This window comes from Anarhichas minor, unplaced genomic scaffold, assembly GCF_050575085.1.
Source record: "Anarhichas minor isolate MPS153535 unplaced genomic scaffold, ASM5057508v1 ptg000017l, whole genome shotgun sequence".
Lineage (NCBI taxonomy): Eukaryota > Metazoa > Chordata > Actinopteri > Perciformes > Anarhichadidae > Anarhichas > Anarhichas minor.
The window spans coordinates 19,507,671-19,524,522 of NW_027466463.1; the positions used below are offsets into that span (position 1 = coordinate 19,507,671).

At 43.0% G+C, this 16,852-nt stretch overlaps 1 protein-coding gene across 1 annotated transcript in view; it reads left to right on the forward strand.

Moving 5' to 3' along the window:
* Window positions 1-16,852, forward strand: part of myo1d (myosin 1D) — a 79,525-nt gene that overhangs the window by 34,591 nt on the left and 28,082 nt on the right. Inside the window, exons 13-20 of the mRNA XM_076094135.1 lie at window positions 360-434; window positions 1,071-1,203; window positions 1,293-1,459; window positions 2,789-2,996; window positions 11,995-12,218; window positions 12,870-13,008; window positions 13,751-13,855; window positions 14,034-14,147. Coding sequence (XP_075950250.1) covers window positions 360-434; window positions 1,071-1,203; window positions 1,293-1,459; window positions 2,789-2,996; window positions 11,995-12,218; window positions 12,870-13,008; window positions 13,751-13,855; window positions 14,034-14,147 — 1,165 coding nt within the window. The remainder of the gene's footprint in view (window positions 1-359; window positions 435-1,070; window positions 1,204-1,292; window positions 1,460-2,788; window positions 2,997-11,994; window positions 12,219-12,869; window positions 13,009-13,750; window positions 13,856-14,033; window positions 14,148-16,852) is intronic.

Consider the following 16,852-nt stretch of genomic DNA (forward strand, 5'->3'; position numbering starts at 1 on the left):
GTCATATCACAGAGCACACATCCTCTCAGGCTCCACCAACATGACAGTGACTTCAGGACTTCACAGTCACTAGATCTCAATCTGAATAAAGCACTTTTAGGACGCGGTGGAACGGGAGACTCGCAGCATGAATGTGCAGCCGCTATATCTGCAGCAACTGTGTGATGCTATCACGTAAACACGCTGCAGAATCTATAGAATGTTTCCAGCACCTTGTTGGATCAATGCCTCGGATGATTCTGGGTGTTCTGGGGTCAGTAATAGAAAGGTGCACATAATAAAGTGGCCGAAGGTCAACGTGATTCTGGTTTAGGACAGTTTTATTTACATGTACCCGCCTCCTTGTCTCCTCTCCTCAGGTACTCAGTGGTGGGTTTCATTGATAAGAACAAAGACACTCTGTTCCAGGATTTCAAGAGGCTGCTGTACAACAGGTAACACACACACACACACACACACACACAGAGTACTACACACCACTTCAATCCACACACTGTGTTCCTTGCAGTACTTTACATGACACCCCTCCAGAAAGAACAGCACAGGACTAGTACAACTAATCTCCCCTGAGCTGGCTTTTATCCTCCTCCTCTGCTTCTATCCTCTGCCGTGTTTCCTCCGCTGAATATAAATGTGAGGTCTGGTAATTCCTGACCGCTCTAATGTGCGATTGATGATCCTCGTTACTCAGGTCAAATGCACAACGTTTGGATAGCGTTTGTTACAGGTGAAATATTGTCATAATACTATTTTAGATTAAATATTCGTGCTGCAGAGACGTCCTGGTCTACACATCATAATTCACACATCTTTATAGATCCCTGCAAAAATCACACCATAATCATTTAAATGTGTCTTTCAATGAAAATCAGACAAAAGTTTCAAATGTTTTTAATTGTGAAGCGTCACTACTAGATAACTAAACATAGTATTGTCGTGCTTTTTTACATTTGAACAAACGCACAACGGCCAACAACACTGACTTGTGCTGTGATTGTTATCTGTTTTTACTCATCACTCATCTAAGTGTTGTAATCTCTGCCTGTACAACTCTACCGTCATGTTTCCAGTTCTAACCCGGTACTGAAGGCCATGTGGCCCGAGGGCAAACTGAGCATCACGGAGGTCACCAAACGGCCTCTAACGGCCGCGACGCTCTTCAAGAACTCCATGATCTCGTTAGTGGAGAACTTGGCCTGCAAGGTGAGCAGCCAGGGCGGATGAACCGTTTCGTCTTGCATGTTGAATTCAGTTGAATGTGGTTGTTAACGCGCCCTCTCCCCCGTCTGTAGGAACCCTACTACGTTCGCTGCATCAAGCCCAACGACGTCAAGTCCCCTCTGCTGTTCGAGCAGGAGCGCTGCCGCCACCAGGTGGAGTACCTCGGGCTGCTGGAGAACGTCCGAGTGCGGCGTGCCGGCTTCGCCTACAGGCAGACCTACCCTCGCTTCCTCCAGAGGTACCGTCAATAAACACCTTAGACGCCTTCGGCCTTGTGATACACCCTGTTTCTGTGAGTTTTTATCTCACTCCCCTTCAGTGTTTTTAGTTATTTCATGTCGGGCTGCAACAAACAATTATTTTCTTCATTGATTAATCTGCTGATTATTATTTATTCCTCCTTGTGAAGGATATATCATATATGTCAACGCCTACAATTACCCAGATTCTAAACATATTTCATTATTAATTTTATCCTCAGATCATGTTAGGGTTATGATTTGAAGTTTAAATATTTTGCTCATGGGACTAGCTTTAATATCTGGTCGAACATGCTGAAGCTTTACACCACGGTGCCTCACTGTTGGGTGTAAATATGTGATGTATAACACTAACTAGCTCGCATCTAATCTTGCAGCTAATCAGTTACATTTCCAGCAGCCGTCACAAAATAACTCATTTTGTCAATTTCCCTACAAGCATAATATTTGTGTCCTCTGAACGTGATTAAAATCAGGCTGGATTATAATAACTAGAAGACGTAAAACATTCTGATGTGCTGCAGAAATGATCCTGTTTTTAATGTGAAGTAGCAAACAACTGCTAGTCGATGACCTGCGTTAATAACTCGTGTTTTATTCATAAAGGAGCTCAAGCACCTGATATTACAAGTCTGTTTACAAAACAATCAGCACTAATTTGGTAGCAAGCGTGCCGGTAATGACCAACATCTACATTTAAGAGCTACTAAAGTCTGATATGTCGGACCAATATGAATCATTTATACCATAAACATGTTTATTAAAAATTTCAAGTTGTGTCAAATGTAGGCTTTTAGATGGCCGTTTAAAACATATGTCCGCTAGTTCTGCTATATGAACTCTGAAATATCAACAGACTTATTAGCCGTCAAAAAAGAAGTCTTGCGTAAACACTTCTCACACACAAGATCTTTCAGAAGAAGCTCTCAGAGGAGAGAGTCGGGGCTGGACTTTTAGAGACTAGTGATGGACAGACGTGGATCCTTAGAGTCTCAAATGACACGTTAACCCCGCGGAGGACGAGCGGGAGCGATGCAGCGACACACAAAGTTAGGAGATCACCAAAGTTGTTACAGTTCATCCTGAGGGGAACATGAATGTCTTCACCAAATGTCACGGCAATCCATCCAACTGCTGTTGAGACATTTCACTAAAAATCAAAAATGTTCATTCCATGAACATCCAGAGGATCACCAAAGCCAGTAGGACTCTTTATGTGCAGTAATCCAGGTCCTGGTTGTGCTCCTTCCTGCACCAATCTACATTTTATATAACCATTTATTTGGTCTTTTGTTTCCCTCCTCCAGATACAAGATGATCTCAGAGTTCACGTGGCCAAACCATGACTTGCCATCGGACAAAGAGGCGGTGAAGAAGCTCCTGCAGGGGTGTGGATTCGACCACGACGTGGCCTACGGCAAAACCAAGGTCTTCATCCGCACGCCACGCACGCTCTTCAGCCTGGAGGAGCAGCGGGTGGAGATGGTCCAGAGAATCGTCCTCTTCCTCCAGAAGGTGAGAGTCTGACCTCCTCACGGTGGCTTATGAACTCAGATACTGACACGACAGCAAACCTCTGACCTCATGGGAAATACTGAATTCATTACGCTTGTTTCTTCTTTCTTTCTTTAATCGTGATTTTCCTCTCCCTGATTTTGCCTTGAATCTAAACCAGTGAACCAAATCAACAACATCTTTTCTAGTGTTCTCAAAGAAATTCATGCACATGAATAAACTCGGAGACTAGAAAAAGTCAAATGTTAATACAAGCGCTGAGGTATTTTCGGAGCTGATATAATCTTGTATTGTGAGCGCAGGAATCTTTCATCGCTCAGGTGAAAGTTGTCGCCCGCACAGCTATTGTAAAGTTGTGAGTGGATTCATATTTATAAGTTTGGAACATGATAGTATCTTCGTTTGTTATGTTGTTTTACTTGATTCAGGTTTTTGATTTAATTTGTCATCAATTTAAAGATGATTTAAAACACTTGAAAGTCCACAATTCATACAAAGAGTTTCCTGTGTTTTCCTGTGTTAGCTGGGGTGTGGCCACATGATGTGTCTCCTTTGCAGTTTTGTTTGATGCTCGTGTTTCAGTTTGTCCTTCAGCTGGACACGTCTTTAAATCTGATCTGAGTATTGATCGCTGTTTGTGTGCCTCTGCGTTCAGTAGTCGGTGCGACCGTGGTGTGACTGCACCTTTCCGGCGAGGGAAAACAGTTTCCCCGTCGTGATCGTGGTGTGTTCGGAACGTCGGGCAGAGCAGAGACGGTTACTTTGATAGATGGAGGCGTTGGTTCGTGGACGTGGTGCTCTGCTCTGCCTGTCTGTCAAATCTCAGATGCACCGTGCAAACACTTGAACGCTATCTCTGACCGACAGGCAGGCAGCTCTAAAACTACTTGAAGCGTTATATCCTCCACCGGGGAACCATGTGATTTACACCTATACATAAGCTGTCATGATACGAGAATCATGTTTGCAGATTCCTCCACACGTTGTGCTTTCATGTCCACCTTTCTCAAGGAGTATCTCCAAGCTCACAGACTTGAAAGGGTTTTTCCAGCCAAATGAGCCCCTGTACAGATTGATTGGTCGACCTTTTGTATTGATCCGTATGACCTTCTGTTGGCTCTTCCCACGGAGTGTTCCTTCCAGCTCTCCCTGAGGAGAGCCCTATCTAGTGTCCGCCAGGATAAGCAGGCCTCGATAGCGAAGGGAAACCCTCGGAGGAATCGCCAACCAAAAAACAAACATCACACAGGTGTCGCAGCAGGCATGTTTAATCTCGCCCTCTGTCGGCGTTGAGGCCGGGCGCGCAGCATGTGCTTCACGTGCACGCTCACTCGTGCTGCATGCACTCTCTGACACGCAAAAATCAAACAGTGCTGTGACGGCAGCATTGACTCCTGTGTCTATCACGCTGTCACTCCAACAAACATCCCGGCCTGAGTCCGATCCGCCGCGCCAAGTAATCCCCCCTTATCAGCACCTGGCACACCACGCAGCCTTATGCCAGCCGGCAGGACGGCGGCGCCAGGACGGTCCGTCAGCCGGTAACTGAGGCTCAGACACACGTCTCATCCCTCCGTTCGCCTCACAGATTTATAATAATGGCACTTAGTGTGCCCCATCAGACAACTAAGAAACACACTTTGTGAATCTGCACACTTCTTGTGGTGCCGCTGCCTGTCCAAATTGGGAGAACATTGTGTTCTACTGTCTCATTTTACCCCATTTTAAATGACCAAAACCTCTCTTCCTGTGAGGAGGAAGGGTGGAGTAGCGGGAGGAAAGGATTGGAGGAGAGGAGGCTCCTTATTAATCCTGCCGTTGTCTACGAGCACGCACAAAAACATTTATGCCCAACGCGCTGTTCGTTGCATTATTCTCCAAAACGCCAGAAGGCGTACAAACAAAATGGAACCGGCAACGAGTAGCACCAGCACAACGACATAAACCAACCTCCACAGCTCAGAGAAGGGATTGTAATTCACTGTAAACTCATATGTTATATTCCTGGACTACTTTATCGTCAGTATACAAGCCCTGTAGAGAGAGACCTCAAGTATTAAATGCATTTTAAAGAAATACAGGTTGAATATCCTATAAACTATTTGATCTGGCTGCAAATTTACTCAAATGTAGATTTTAAAAACCTCCTGTTTCCAAATAGTTAAATACGATTCGGCCATCTTTGTTAAAAGTGCTTTTATCAGAAAAGCTCTGAGCAGCTCTAAAAATTCAGAAATGCAAACTTGCAGGACCAGTGAAGCCGTGATGACGTCACGTTCAGGCATAAACCAAAAGCAGCACCTCGTCTCTCCGCTCTTGTTGTGCTGCAGCCACTCAATCCCCCCCGACCTGAGCTGTTCCAGTCAGGCCCGAGTGCATGAGCAGCTCCATGTGTGTGATCCTGCAACAACAACGCTGATACATCCACCCTGCACAGACCGATCTAAATCATTACCACTTTAAGAAATGGATGCTGGAAGCAGAAAAATCCAACATAAATATACAGATGTTATAAATTAAACATAGGCCACCCCCACCGTCCCGCTGTGTAAAGATGAATATTTCATAAATTCAAGCTCAGCCATCCACATCACAGTAACTGTCGGCGCTTGTCAGAGCAGCGGCGATGGCGAGAACAGAGACTACCCCCCCCCCCCCCCCCCCCCCCCCCCCGCTGAGCAGCCACCTTAATTGCTTTCCAAAGCTGTACATAGTCTCCGTGTAGCAGTTGGTTTATGAGACGTCCTGAGTGTTTGTCTCGGGTAGTCAGCTTTCACAGCGCCGCCACTCGGGGCTTGTCTGAGCAGGAGCTAAAAGAAATGTCCTAAAAGGATAAAGTGTCTTACCTTGTGTGTGTTTTTTTATTATTATTTCCCGGTGGATAACTCGTTGTCTCGTGCAGTAATAACTCAAACCTGACTGACATGCAGTGGATATCTGTGTGCAGCCCTCTTGTGAATAGCGGGCTCCTTAGAGCGAGGCCAGCACCGCCTCGCTCTCTGCTAAACGGTCCAGAACTGATCCGTCTCCTGCTAGACCTCAGCAGAAACACGATCTCTAATCCTCTGATCCCCCCTCTGAACCTGCAAAGTGTTTAAGTTATCATCCAGATCTATCGCCGCCATAAAAGCACTCCACGGCGTGAGAACACTGCAGCAAATCAAAGGAGGACGCTTTCACTTTTTACTGCTGGATTATGAAAAGAGGAAACAATGTGCTTCCTCTGTTCTCAAGAGAAAGCTTCGATGTGGAAACTAAAAATCCGAAAGATATCCTGCAGTACACAACAGCTTACAGCAGTAGAATAACTCTAAAAGACTGTGACCGTGGGTCTTTCTCCATGGCAACAGATGTGTGGCTCACAGCCAAAGTTTACAGGTTGTTTTGTTTTAGACTGCTTTTAACGATCGTCTGCACATCCTCACAAAATCTATTTCATTGCAATCTTATTTATCCACAGAGAGGTGAGTCTTGTTCTGAGGCCAGCAGGACGGTCACTCACCTCTGTGTCCTGTTTAAAAGAAAGCTGAACATATGCCCCAAAAACACGTAGAAAAAAGATTCTTCAAAAAAAGACAAACCTCACATAAATATTTAAGCATTTACTGGAAGTGACTGGATGATAAAAGAAGACACAAAATAATGGAAAATAATGTTAAGAGTTTAATGAATAAGTGGACAAATGTGACATTCAAAGGGCTGCAACGAACAATTTCATATTTATTGTATATTAAGATGACGTGGAAGACCTGTGCTGCTGCTGTCAATGGTTCACAGGGTGGATAGTATTCTTTATGCTTTACCTCCTGTGTGTGTGTGTGTGTGTGTGTGTGTGTGTGTGTGTGTGTGTGTGTGTGTGTGTGTGTGTGTGTGTGTGTGTGTGTGTGTGTGTGTGTGTGTGTGTGTGTGTGTGTGTGTGTGTGTGTGTGTGTGTGTGTGTGTGTGTGTGTGTGTGTGTGTGTGAGAGTGAGAGAGACTTTAAGCTCGTACTGCTGACCATCAGCAATATTCTTCCAATCTGCTTTGTCCAGTCCCATCTCATTGATGGATGAGCCGCTCAATCCAACCGTCAATACTGTCTCTTGGTGTTAGTATGTTTAGTTCGGGATCACTTTGAGCACATTTCCTTCACATCGTTGGAGTATTATCCCCGGAGCTAAGACTCTAAACTGACGTATTACAGCGAGTTCTGATCAAAGGACTGAGGGTGTTTCGTGGTGTTGGTGTTGCCTTTATTGATTCATGATAATAACTGCTGGCCTGTGCCTCGGCCCCTCTGTCTCCCCGTGTCAGAGCACGTTGCAGCCTCACCGAATTGTGCCGCACGCTCTCGATCCCGCCTCCCTCCGCCCGTCCGTGTGCATCGAGCGTGTCACCGGAAAAACCAGCTCGATATCCCCAGAGGATGTGGAAACTCCGGCGCTCAGCAGCAGTCAAGTGTGTCGATGGTGCAGAGCGGCCTATCTGTCTCTCCGTGTCGGGATTTTGTTTGTTTTATTTCCACATCTAGCTGACAACAATGTAAAGGGTTGTTGTTGTTTTTTTATTGCCAACACTGCAGTTTAGTTAATGGCCTTTTATTAGACCTCCAGTCCCAATGCTTTTGGATTAAAGACATTCATTTGGCAGTAATGGGGGTCCTCTCCTCCCCTCTCTGTGTTCTGCTCAACATCCCAACCGAAGCCTTCCAGCTCTCACCAGTTGTCCTGGCTCGTGTGATAAGTGTGTGCCTTCCCCCCTCTTCTCTCAAGTGAAACCCCAGCAATCTGTCCTGCTTTGTTGCAAAGAAAGATCCCCAATCTGGCTTTGATGATCTCATAAATCCGGGGGGCTCCGGAGCGTGGTGAGGGCCGGGGCTCCGGGATGGCACGAGTCTCTAAAAAGGATGATCAGATGGCTTTATTGGCCAGGAGAGTAAGGGGGCAGACCGTCGGGGGCCTTGTTATTGGCTTGATTTATCCCCCCCCCCCCCCCCCTCGGGTGTCATCTTCATCAGCTCACCAGCGTCATCGCAGCAGAAAATGTGTTGATGCTGTGTTTGTGCCCCGTGTGGTTGCCTGGATGTCGTAATTCTAACCCCTCGCCACCTGCCACACACCTTCACGAGGCTCAATGTAATTAGTGATTTGTTGCTTAGATAAACAGTTGTGGATCTGGCAAAGGCCCGTGCACCATGTGGATGTTATCACAGCAACATTTTAACTGAACATTGAAAACATGTTCTGAGATTTTCACAGATAAGATCTTAATTCAGTTTATCCAAAGTTACGACATGTTGGTCATGGACCTTCATCAGGTACCAAATAAAGATCTGCAGTGTCTCTATCTGCACATTTTTTCTGTAAAATAATTTGATGGGAAATACAAAATAGACTGTTGTTATGAAGAGAAGTTGAAATGCAGGAATGAGATGCAGATAACCTTGAAGGAAAACAAATCATACAAAATAATGCAATAATCCAACCGCTGCGTTCTCTCCCAGTGAATGAAAGTAAACACGGTGACTTCAGCTGTTGATTGCACAGCAATAGTGTCACATTCACAATGTAGACACAATTACTGTGGATTATACTGTATATTGGTACAGCCAGATAATGTATGAAACATCTCTCTGTTATTGTGACGGTGTTAAATCGATCCTTACAACCACTGTCCACGATGGTAAATATCAAAGTGAAAATTAGATTTTTTTTTCTGGTAATAACTAGTTATTCTACACAAATAACTTCTCAGTGAAGGAACGCTACATGGTGGTTTTGTTTATATAACATTACACAGTGTATGTCCTCAGCTAGACACTTAAAAATAGCTTTTTTTTTTACAACTATTTGAGTAAAATCCTGGCAGAAATTATCGAAGAAGAGCTGCACGTAATAGAAAACAAATTAAGAATCGCATAAAATAAAATATTATATAAATGTGAAATGGAGCTGAAACATGAGAGAGTGCCATAAACAGTTTGTCCACTTAGAATATATATCGGTGTGAATCAGGATGGTTGGATATTCCCACATCATTTATATTTACTAACTTTAAAAGTTTAAAATACCAATTTAATGAAACTCAGTCGAGCATTAACATCAGTCGACGTTATGTTTGACCCGATGCCTCCTCTGAAAGCTTTGCCTAATTTACCGTAACACTGTGAATACATTGTGAATTTAAATTTAAGTACTTTTTAACCTTGGTCACAGAGACAACTAAGTAAAACCCCATTCATTCCTCCCACCGCTGTCACCCTGAGCATGTGGGAGAATCGTCTCCGGGGTCGATTAGTGATGAGTAGCTGCTCCTCTTTTCTTATTCTCATCCATTATGCATTAAAGGAAACCGAGGAGAAGGTCCTCAGCGGCCATTTTGCCAGAGAAGCAACATTTCAGCCTTAAAATAACACCGGATTAGAGGAGCTATTTCTGTACCTTAATAGATGTTGGTTGCTTTGCATAAACATGCAGAAATGTTTAGATGTAAATACAGCCTGTTCTTTCTCTTTATAGAGGAACCAACGCAAAACAGATAAGGTGGTTTAATGTAGCATGAGCTGTAAGACAGTGTGTGTGTTTCAGGTCATGAAATGTGTTTTTCAATAGTTTGGTAGTGCTTTATATTAAAAGTTCTTGTAATAAGCGTTAATTAATAGGTAATAAGGCCTTCATAAGTGCTTATAGGATGCTTATTAACGTTGTGAAGTATATGAAAGTGACAGTAGCATCATAAACACATTTATTATTAGATTACAATGCATTTCATAAGCAGTTTATAGACTGCTGAAGAACTATGATAAAACTCTTTAAATTGTTTATAACAGCATTACAAACACATTTACTGAGTTTAGCTGTCTGCAGGTGTCGGGTCCGTGGCTCTCTGCTGCATCTCGTCTTCAGTTGGATCTAACAAAGGCAAAAAAGCCCCAAAATAATCTTTAAAAAACTGTTAATTAGTGTATAATAAAAGATTTATTAACCAGTTAACTAGTAATGAAATGCATAATAAGTATGTTTTAATCTTAATAAAGCAACAAAAAAGGTTCGTAAAGGTTTAACAATAATATAAAAGGTAAATTAGTTAAACTTTATAAATGTGTTGTGCTATTATAAACAATTATAAGAAACTCTTTTAGTGACTTCCTTATTAAGCAGTCTAAACTGTTCATTTATTGTCAGTGCTTATAAATGTCTTATAATCTAACAATAAACGTGTTTATAATGCTATTACCACCTCAGTAACATATTGTTAATAAGCATCTTATAAGGACTTTTTAGAGCATTATTACCTATTAACTAACATTTATTACAGGGACCTTCATATAAAGCTTTACCAAGATGGATAGTCCTTCAGATTTCCATTACAAAGACTATGAGACAAGTACATATGAAGGACTTTTCATTTCTGTCTTTTGTTGTTATTTCTAAGCTTGTAATAATTAACAAAACAATGTTGACGAATCAGAGGTTTCATGCACAGAAACCAGGCCAGTAGGCTCCATCAGGCTGGTCTGTATCAGTTGACATCCCGGGGACAGACTTCTTTCTAGCCTAAAAGGGCTGATCTCAGATTACTGAACACAACACACGGTTACATAAACGTTCGGGCTTTAAAGCTTCCCTTTCTGAGATAAGACGGTGTGACCGGGCTGCCTCGGTGATGAGACGGCTGACGGGATTTCTCTCATTGATCTCGGTGTGATGCAGCTTCTTTCAGAAAGCCGTCCCGTTCCCAGTTCAGAATTAACGCAGTGGATGATTCAGTGCTCTGAAGTCGATCCTTCGGTAATGGCTCTCCAGTGGAGGTAGATTAAAAAGTCACATTTCACATTCGAGCATAATGCCAAAGAACAACTTAAACACAAAAATCTGCTGCCGATATGGATGCTATTTTATCATCTTGAATTAATCTGCTCCAGTCTCATCAGGTGAAAATCGCCTCCTCCACAGTTTTTAATATGCAAATGCTAAAAATAAAAATCCTTCTCTGTGCCGACGGCCACCCCCACACTGTGAAAGATTAAATATTCATGATCTCCATCGTTACTTTGCATTGCACTTCCAAGATATTCAGGAGTGAGCCTCCAGTGCCTTTTGTTTATGACACTAAATTAACTCTTATTGCTGATTATTTAGCATTATTGTGGTACAATGTACAGCCAAATAAATGTGTAAATAAGTTAAGAGTTGTGTGTAAGAAAGGGGGAGCAACCAGTAAAAGGGGAGAGCATGTGGTGGTGATTTTAGTGTGGGCGGATCAGGAGTTATGGAGCCCTGGGGTCCCACTCACATCTATTATTCATGTTTAGAGGGTCTGATAACCTATGTTTGGTTACAGTCCTTTTTATAGTCCTTATTATTCAAGCATTACGAGCACTGATGTGTCACAAATAAACAATGTATAATGAATTCTAATGATGAGTAATGAAAAAACAATTTCTCTCCATATTTGCAAATTAAGAAAAAGGCAGTACAACACATTGAAATACACACTTATATAGTAACTTTTACAGCAATATGCACCCGTATTTATAGCTCTATTCTGTACTTTTATTTTCATTTTAGTGCAGTCATAGCTCTTTATAGTCAGCTTTTTACCACCGGTGCATAAAAACTTAAAATAGCCGGGTTAGCGGTGGATATTCTACCAAATGAATTATTAAAATGTAGATGCAGCAGTTAGAAATATCCCTTCATTCCTTCCTCTGGTGCTAAAAGTGGAACTCCACTTAAGATAAAGGTCGGTGTAAGTCATGTGGAGGTCTTTATGAGTCCTCACAGTGATTACTGGCAGAGATGAGGGTCCCGCTCTATTGCAGTGCATCATGGGTAATGTTGGAACCAGCGTTTCTAGAACTTGACAGCTTAAAGGGAGACACTACAGGCTTATATGCCACATATGGCAGAGCAGTATAATACTTATCCCTCAAGAACCCTTCAAGGAGCCGTGCAGCAGTTGTGTTCCTATAATACGTCACTGATTGCAGTTCTGTGCATGTTCATTACGTCTGCAGGTGTGGAGGGGCACCTTAGCCAGAATGCGATACCGGCGGATGAGAGCGGCCCTCGTCATCCTGCAGGCCTACCGACGCTACAAGGTGAGATCTTACGTCCGCGAGGTCAACCGCCGCTTCAAAAACGTCCGATCCATGAAGGATTACGGCAGGCATGTGAAGTGGCCGACGCCCCCCAAAGTCCTGCGCAAGTTTGAAGAGGCCCTCAGGAGCATCTACAACAGGTAACATGACTTTCTCTTTCACTGTGATATCTGTGTGATGGATAAAGGTTCTTGCTTTTGAAACACAAGTAACAAGCCGCTTTGTTCAAACTGTTAAAAAATATAGTAAAACTACCTTTTAAATGCTACTCATTCTCATTCAAAACAGAGGCAGAAAATGAGCTTTTTTTAAAAATAAACTGTTTTTAAATTGCTATCTGTTGAAGAAAAGCCCTCTCCTGTATTGGCTGAACTAAAAGTGTGTCTGACCCCAACAGCTGGAGACAACGCATGTCCTCGAGTGCTATTTTACATCCAGATGAGTCCGTTTGAAGCCACTTGAACATGTTTCCTTCTGCCTCGGGCTCACACTGGGCTCATTGATTTTTCTTCCTCCATCAAAGACTCTTCGCCGCCTTTCATCCCGACGTCTGTTTGTTTGCTTCTCTCTATTTGAAGCCGGGCACCGTACGAAAAATAGCCTTCCCAGAGAATGATGTTGGCTGTCAGGATGTGTGAGTTAAGGGCCAATAAGTACAGTACAGCTGGGGTCCAATGCAGTCCCGCTGTATCGCCCCCGCTGACCCAACTATCAGGGCCTCAGTCTCAGTGGAGGCAGTCGATCCTCCTCCGCTCTCAGCTCTCTCTTTGTGTTTGTGTGTTTACCTCCAGGTGGTGGGCATGGACACTGATCAAAGGCCTCTCTCCAGAGGAGGCCCTGCAGGTGAGGGCCAAGGTAGCCAGCCTGGAGGCCCTGAAGGGCCAGAGGGCCGACTTGGGGCTGCAGAGAGCCTGGGAAGGAAACTACCTGGTGAGTCGGTGGGATGGCAGCATTGGTGGGGAGCAGTAATATAGACATGGGACGATATGAAACGTTCATTACACTTTTATCCTAAGCCAAAACAACTGTGATTCACCACATTATTCTCATAATATAGTATCAAAATGTGCTTAAAATGGCACTAAAAGATACTGGAGTCACTTTACACTTAAACAAATGTTTTAATGCATCACAGATGTGACACATCTTTTATTTTAGTGAACATCCTTTTTAGTGAAAAACAAACTATCTTAAATGAGGTAATCATAAATCATAAGGTCCCCCTGCAAAAATATAACAAACATATTGTGAGTCTGTTCTTTTTTTACGTTTTGGTGTTGCCTCTCGGCCAAGAAATAGTCTGTCACACAAACCCCCGAGTGAAGCGGCAAATTGTCTTTTTTTTAACATTTTACTTTTTGTACAGATTAAACGAAATCTGTGTTAAGCAGAGAGCTTCGACGGAGCCAGGCTAGCTGGTTCCCCCGTTTCCAGTCATTGTGCTAAGCTAAGCTAACCAGCTTCATATGTACTGTACAGACGGGAGAGTTTCAAGCATTAAAAAAACGCATATTTCCCAAAACGTTGAACTTGTCTTCTAAAAAATATGTGATATATGTGAAAAATGATTAATTGAAATCTGCAGTGAGAGTACATCTAGTTTAGGAGATGAATTCCTTTAGATTAGCGGCGTGTTTTAACAGCTTTTCTGTGTTTTCTTCGTGTCCGACAGAAGCGAGACAGCCCTGATACGGCCTCCTCGTTCTCACTGGTTTCCAGCGAGCTGCAGCGGAAAGACAAATTCATGAGGATTTTGTTCTCCGGCAACGTGCGCAAGGTAGGGAGGAGGCTTTTAGAGCATTCATCCACTCCTAACCACAGTCACAACATGCATCCGTCTGCACAAACAAAACAAACCCAACTGCTCGTGGTTGTTCTCGCCGTCTCCCTGCAGGCTGTTGAGATGTGTCTCTTGTCCTGCGGGGTGAGTAATGAGGAGCTTTGTGTTTTCCCAGATCAACCGTTTCCACAAGGCGGAGGACCGGGCTGTGCTCATCACTGACCGCCACCTCTACAAGATGGACCCCCTGAAGCAGTACAAACCCATGAAGAGCATCCCCCTCTACAACGTATGGAGCACTCCGTTCCTCGAACAGCTTCCTTTATTGCAAACACAAGGCGGTAAACACAGGGCGGCGCATTAGACACAGTTTAGTGCAGAGGTTTCACACTTTGGCTTTATAGAAGGAGAGCTCTTCTAAACACTGTTTAATGTGTCGCAGGCTTATGACTCTTTTGTAAACAGAGACATGAAGAGAAACAACCGTCTTTTAATCAGCAAGGCAAGTTTATACAAAAGTAACTCGAGGTGCTTTACTTCAGATTAGAGGTTTCAGGGAAGTGGTTTAACAAATGATATCAATTTAGATATGTATATATGGAGTAGCGTGTACAGTGTTTTGGTTTTACAGTCATCTTTTTTATCCTGCAAGAAATTATTATTAAGAAAAAGTCCCACGTAAAATCTTTCTGAAAACGTAAAACAATAAGATGATTGACGGATTGACAGAAAAACGTATTAACTTTTTAGATAATCAATTGACCGTTAAGGTAATTTAACGAGCAAAAATAGTAAATATTTGTTTTCTTAAGCTTTTTAAAAGTGAGGATGTTTTCTTTCTCATGTCATCTTTAATTGGATATCTTTAGATTTTAGACTACTTGACCTTTTATGACATTTTCTAGACCAAACGATTATTTGATTATGAAATAGTCATGAGTTGCAGCCCAGCAGGAGCCTTTCGAACATAAATGTTCCTTTTATGCAACAGTGAGACATAAAGTATATGATATTCTTGCACTCCTAGTTGAGGTTTACATTTCCTCTGTGCATCCTGCTGGACGTGAGAGCAGCTGAATTATCTCCGGTTTCCACATCTCAGCAGCCCGCTATCCTGTGGCAACATCTCGATATGCAAACATCTCGTTCAGCTCCACAATTGGCTGCTTTTAATTCATATTCCCGACTGAGAAATAGTCCAGCACAAAACACAACTCATCGTCTTTACACTTCAGTTGTTCTTAGAATAAACAAACGGGATATAACGTGTTAATTAGTGAGTGGTCCAGTTGGCAGATGTTACCAGGCTAGCTGTTTCCACCTGTTTCCAGTCTTTATGCTAAGCTAAGCTAACCGTCTCCTGGCTGGAGTTTTATATTTAACTGGCATATGAGAGTATCGGTCTTCTCATATAAAGGCCTTTACACTTTTGTATTCATGCGAAATACTATCATACCATACTTTGACTTTTTATCATACCATACTATGACTTTTTTTCGACTACTTGCCTGCGAAAATTGCATGTCTAGGGAATTTATTTTGAAAGGTTGGTTGATGCCTTCATTTGCAGTGCGAAAGCTCAGAAAACGTACGCAGATTTTCTGCCGCCTAATATTCACATTCCATGTGGAAAAAATATATCAACCTGCAAATTAATCGCATGAAAATAAAATGCCCCTGTTGCGTAAAGGCCTTTACTCTCGGCAAGCATACAGAACACAGTAAATGCGTAAACAAACCATTGATGATATTTCTGATTTAACCAGCTCTCTTATTGTTCTCTGCTATGACACATGCAACGCTCACGCAGTTTATTTGCAACGCTGACCTTGGAGGTGAGGCGGGAATGAGACAGGAAGTGAAGGAGTAACGCGTTAACCTGCGAGGGAGGATACGCCCGCGTCGTCTGGTGAAATGAGCGAGATATGAGGCCGGTGGTGTGTGCGGGGACAACTGTGACGAGACGCCCGAGAGGGAATTAGAGGAGAGCTTGGAGATGGACACCCGAAGCCTGTAGCGCTGCATCTGGAAGTGAAATGGGGAGATGGAGTTGAGACAGATGGTGTCAGAGAGAGAGAGAGAGAAGCATGATTTTTTGTTATTGTTCATTCAGAGAGTCACACACACTGAGCCGAGTCGCATATGGAGAGCCGTCAGTGTTGTAGAAGGACACATAGTATGGTTTGCAGCTTTCACACATTGACAGCGACACAACATAAGTAGCAGAGTACACACACGACAACCAGACAGCAACCTCCGGGTCTGAACAGTGAAGTCAATGCTTCATGTGTTAAAGCTGCATTCTCTCTAGTGTCCACCAGGGGGCGACTCCTCTGGTTGTATAGAAGTCTATGAGAAAATGACTCTACTTCTCTCTTGATTTATTACCTCAGTAAACATTGTAAACATGAGTTTATGGTCTCAATCTCTAGTTTCAAGTCTTCTTCAATACAGCATGATGTTCATTTAGTAAATGATGGTCCATTTAGAGTCAAACAGACCATAAAGCAGGGGATGCTTTAGGGCGGGGCTTACTGTGATTGACAAATTGCTACCACAGGCGTTGTCCGGTCTGGGTGTTGTCCGTGTTTTTTTTAACCGTGAAACAAATATTTTGTGTCTGTTTTTTTACCTAAAACAATTAATAATTTGTTGCATTCTTAAAGGATAAGTTGTGATATTCAATGTTTTTGTTGTCAACAAATCCCACGAGAACAACAGATTGATCACTAACAAGTCTGTCTGTCCAAAACCTGATATCTCTTCTCCTCTGAGCCACAGAGCTCCATTAAAAACACATCAGTGAGCCTCACTGTTGTTCCTTCATCACCATGAACACACACACTGTAGTTTATTGTGACTCAATCACACACACACACACACACACACACACACACACACGCACACACACACACACACACCGTTCTTCTGCCACAAATACTCACTAGAGCACCAAATGTGGATTCATCCGCCGTGGAAAATAGTCCCCAACAA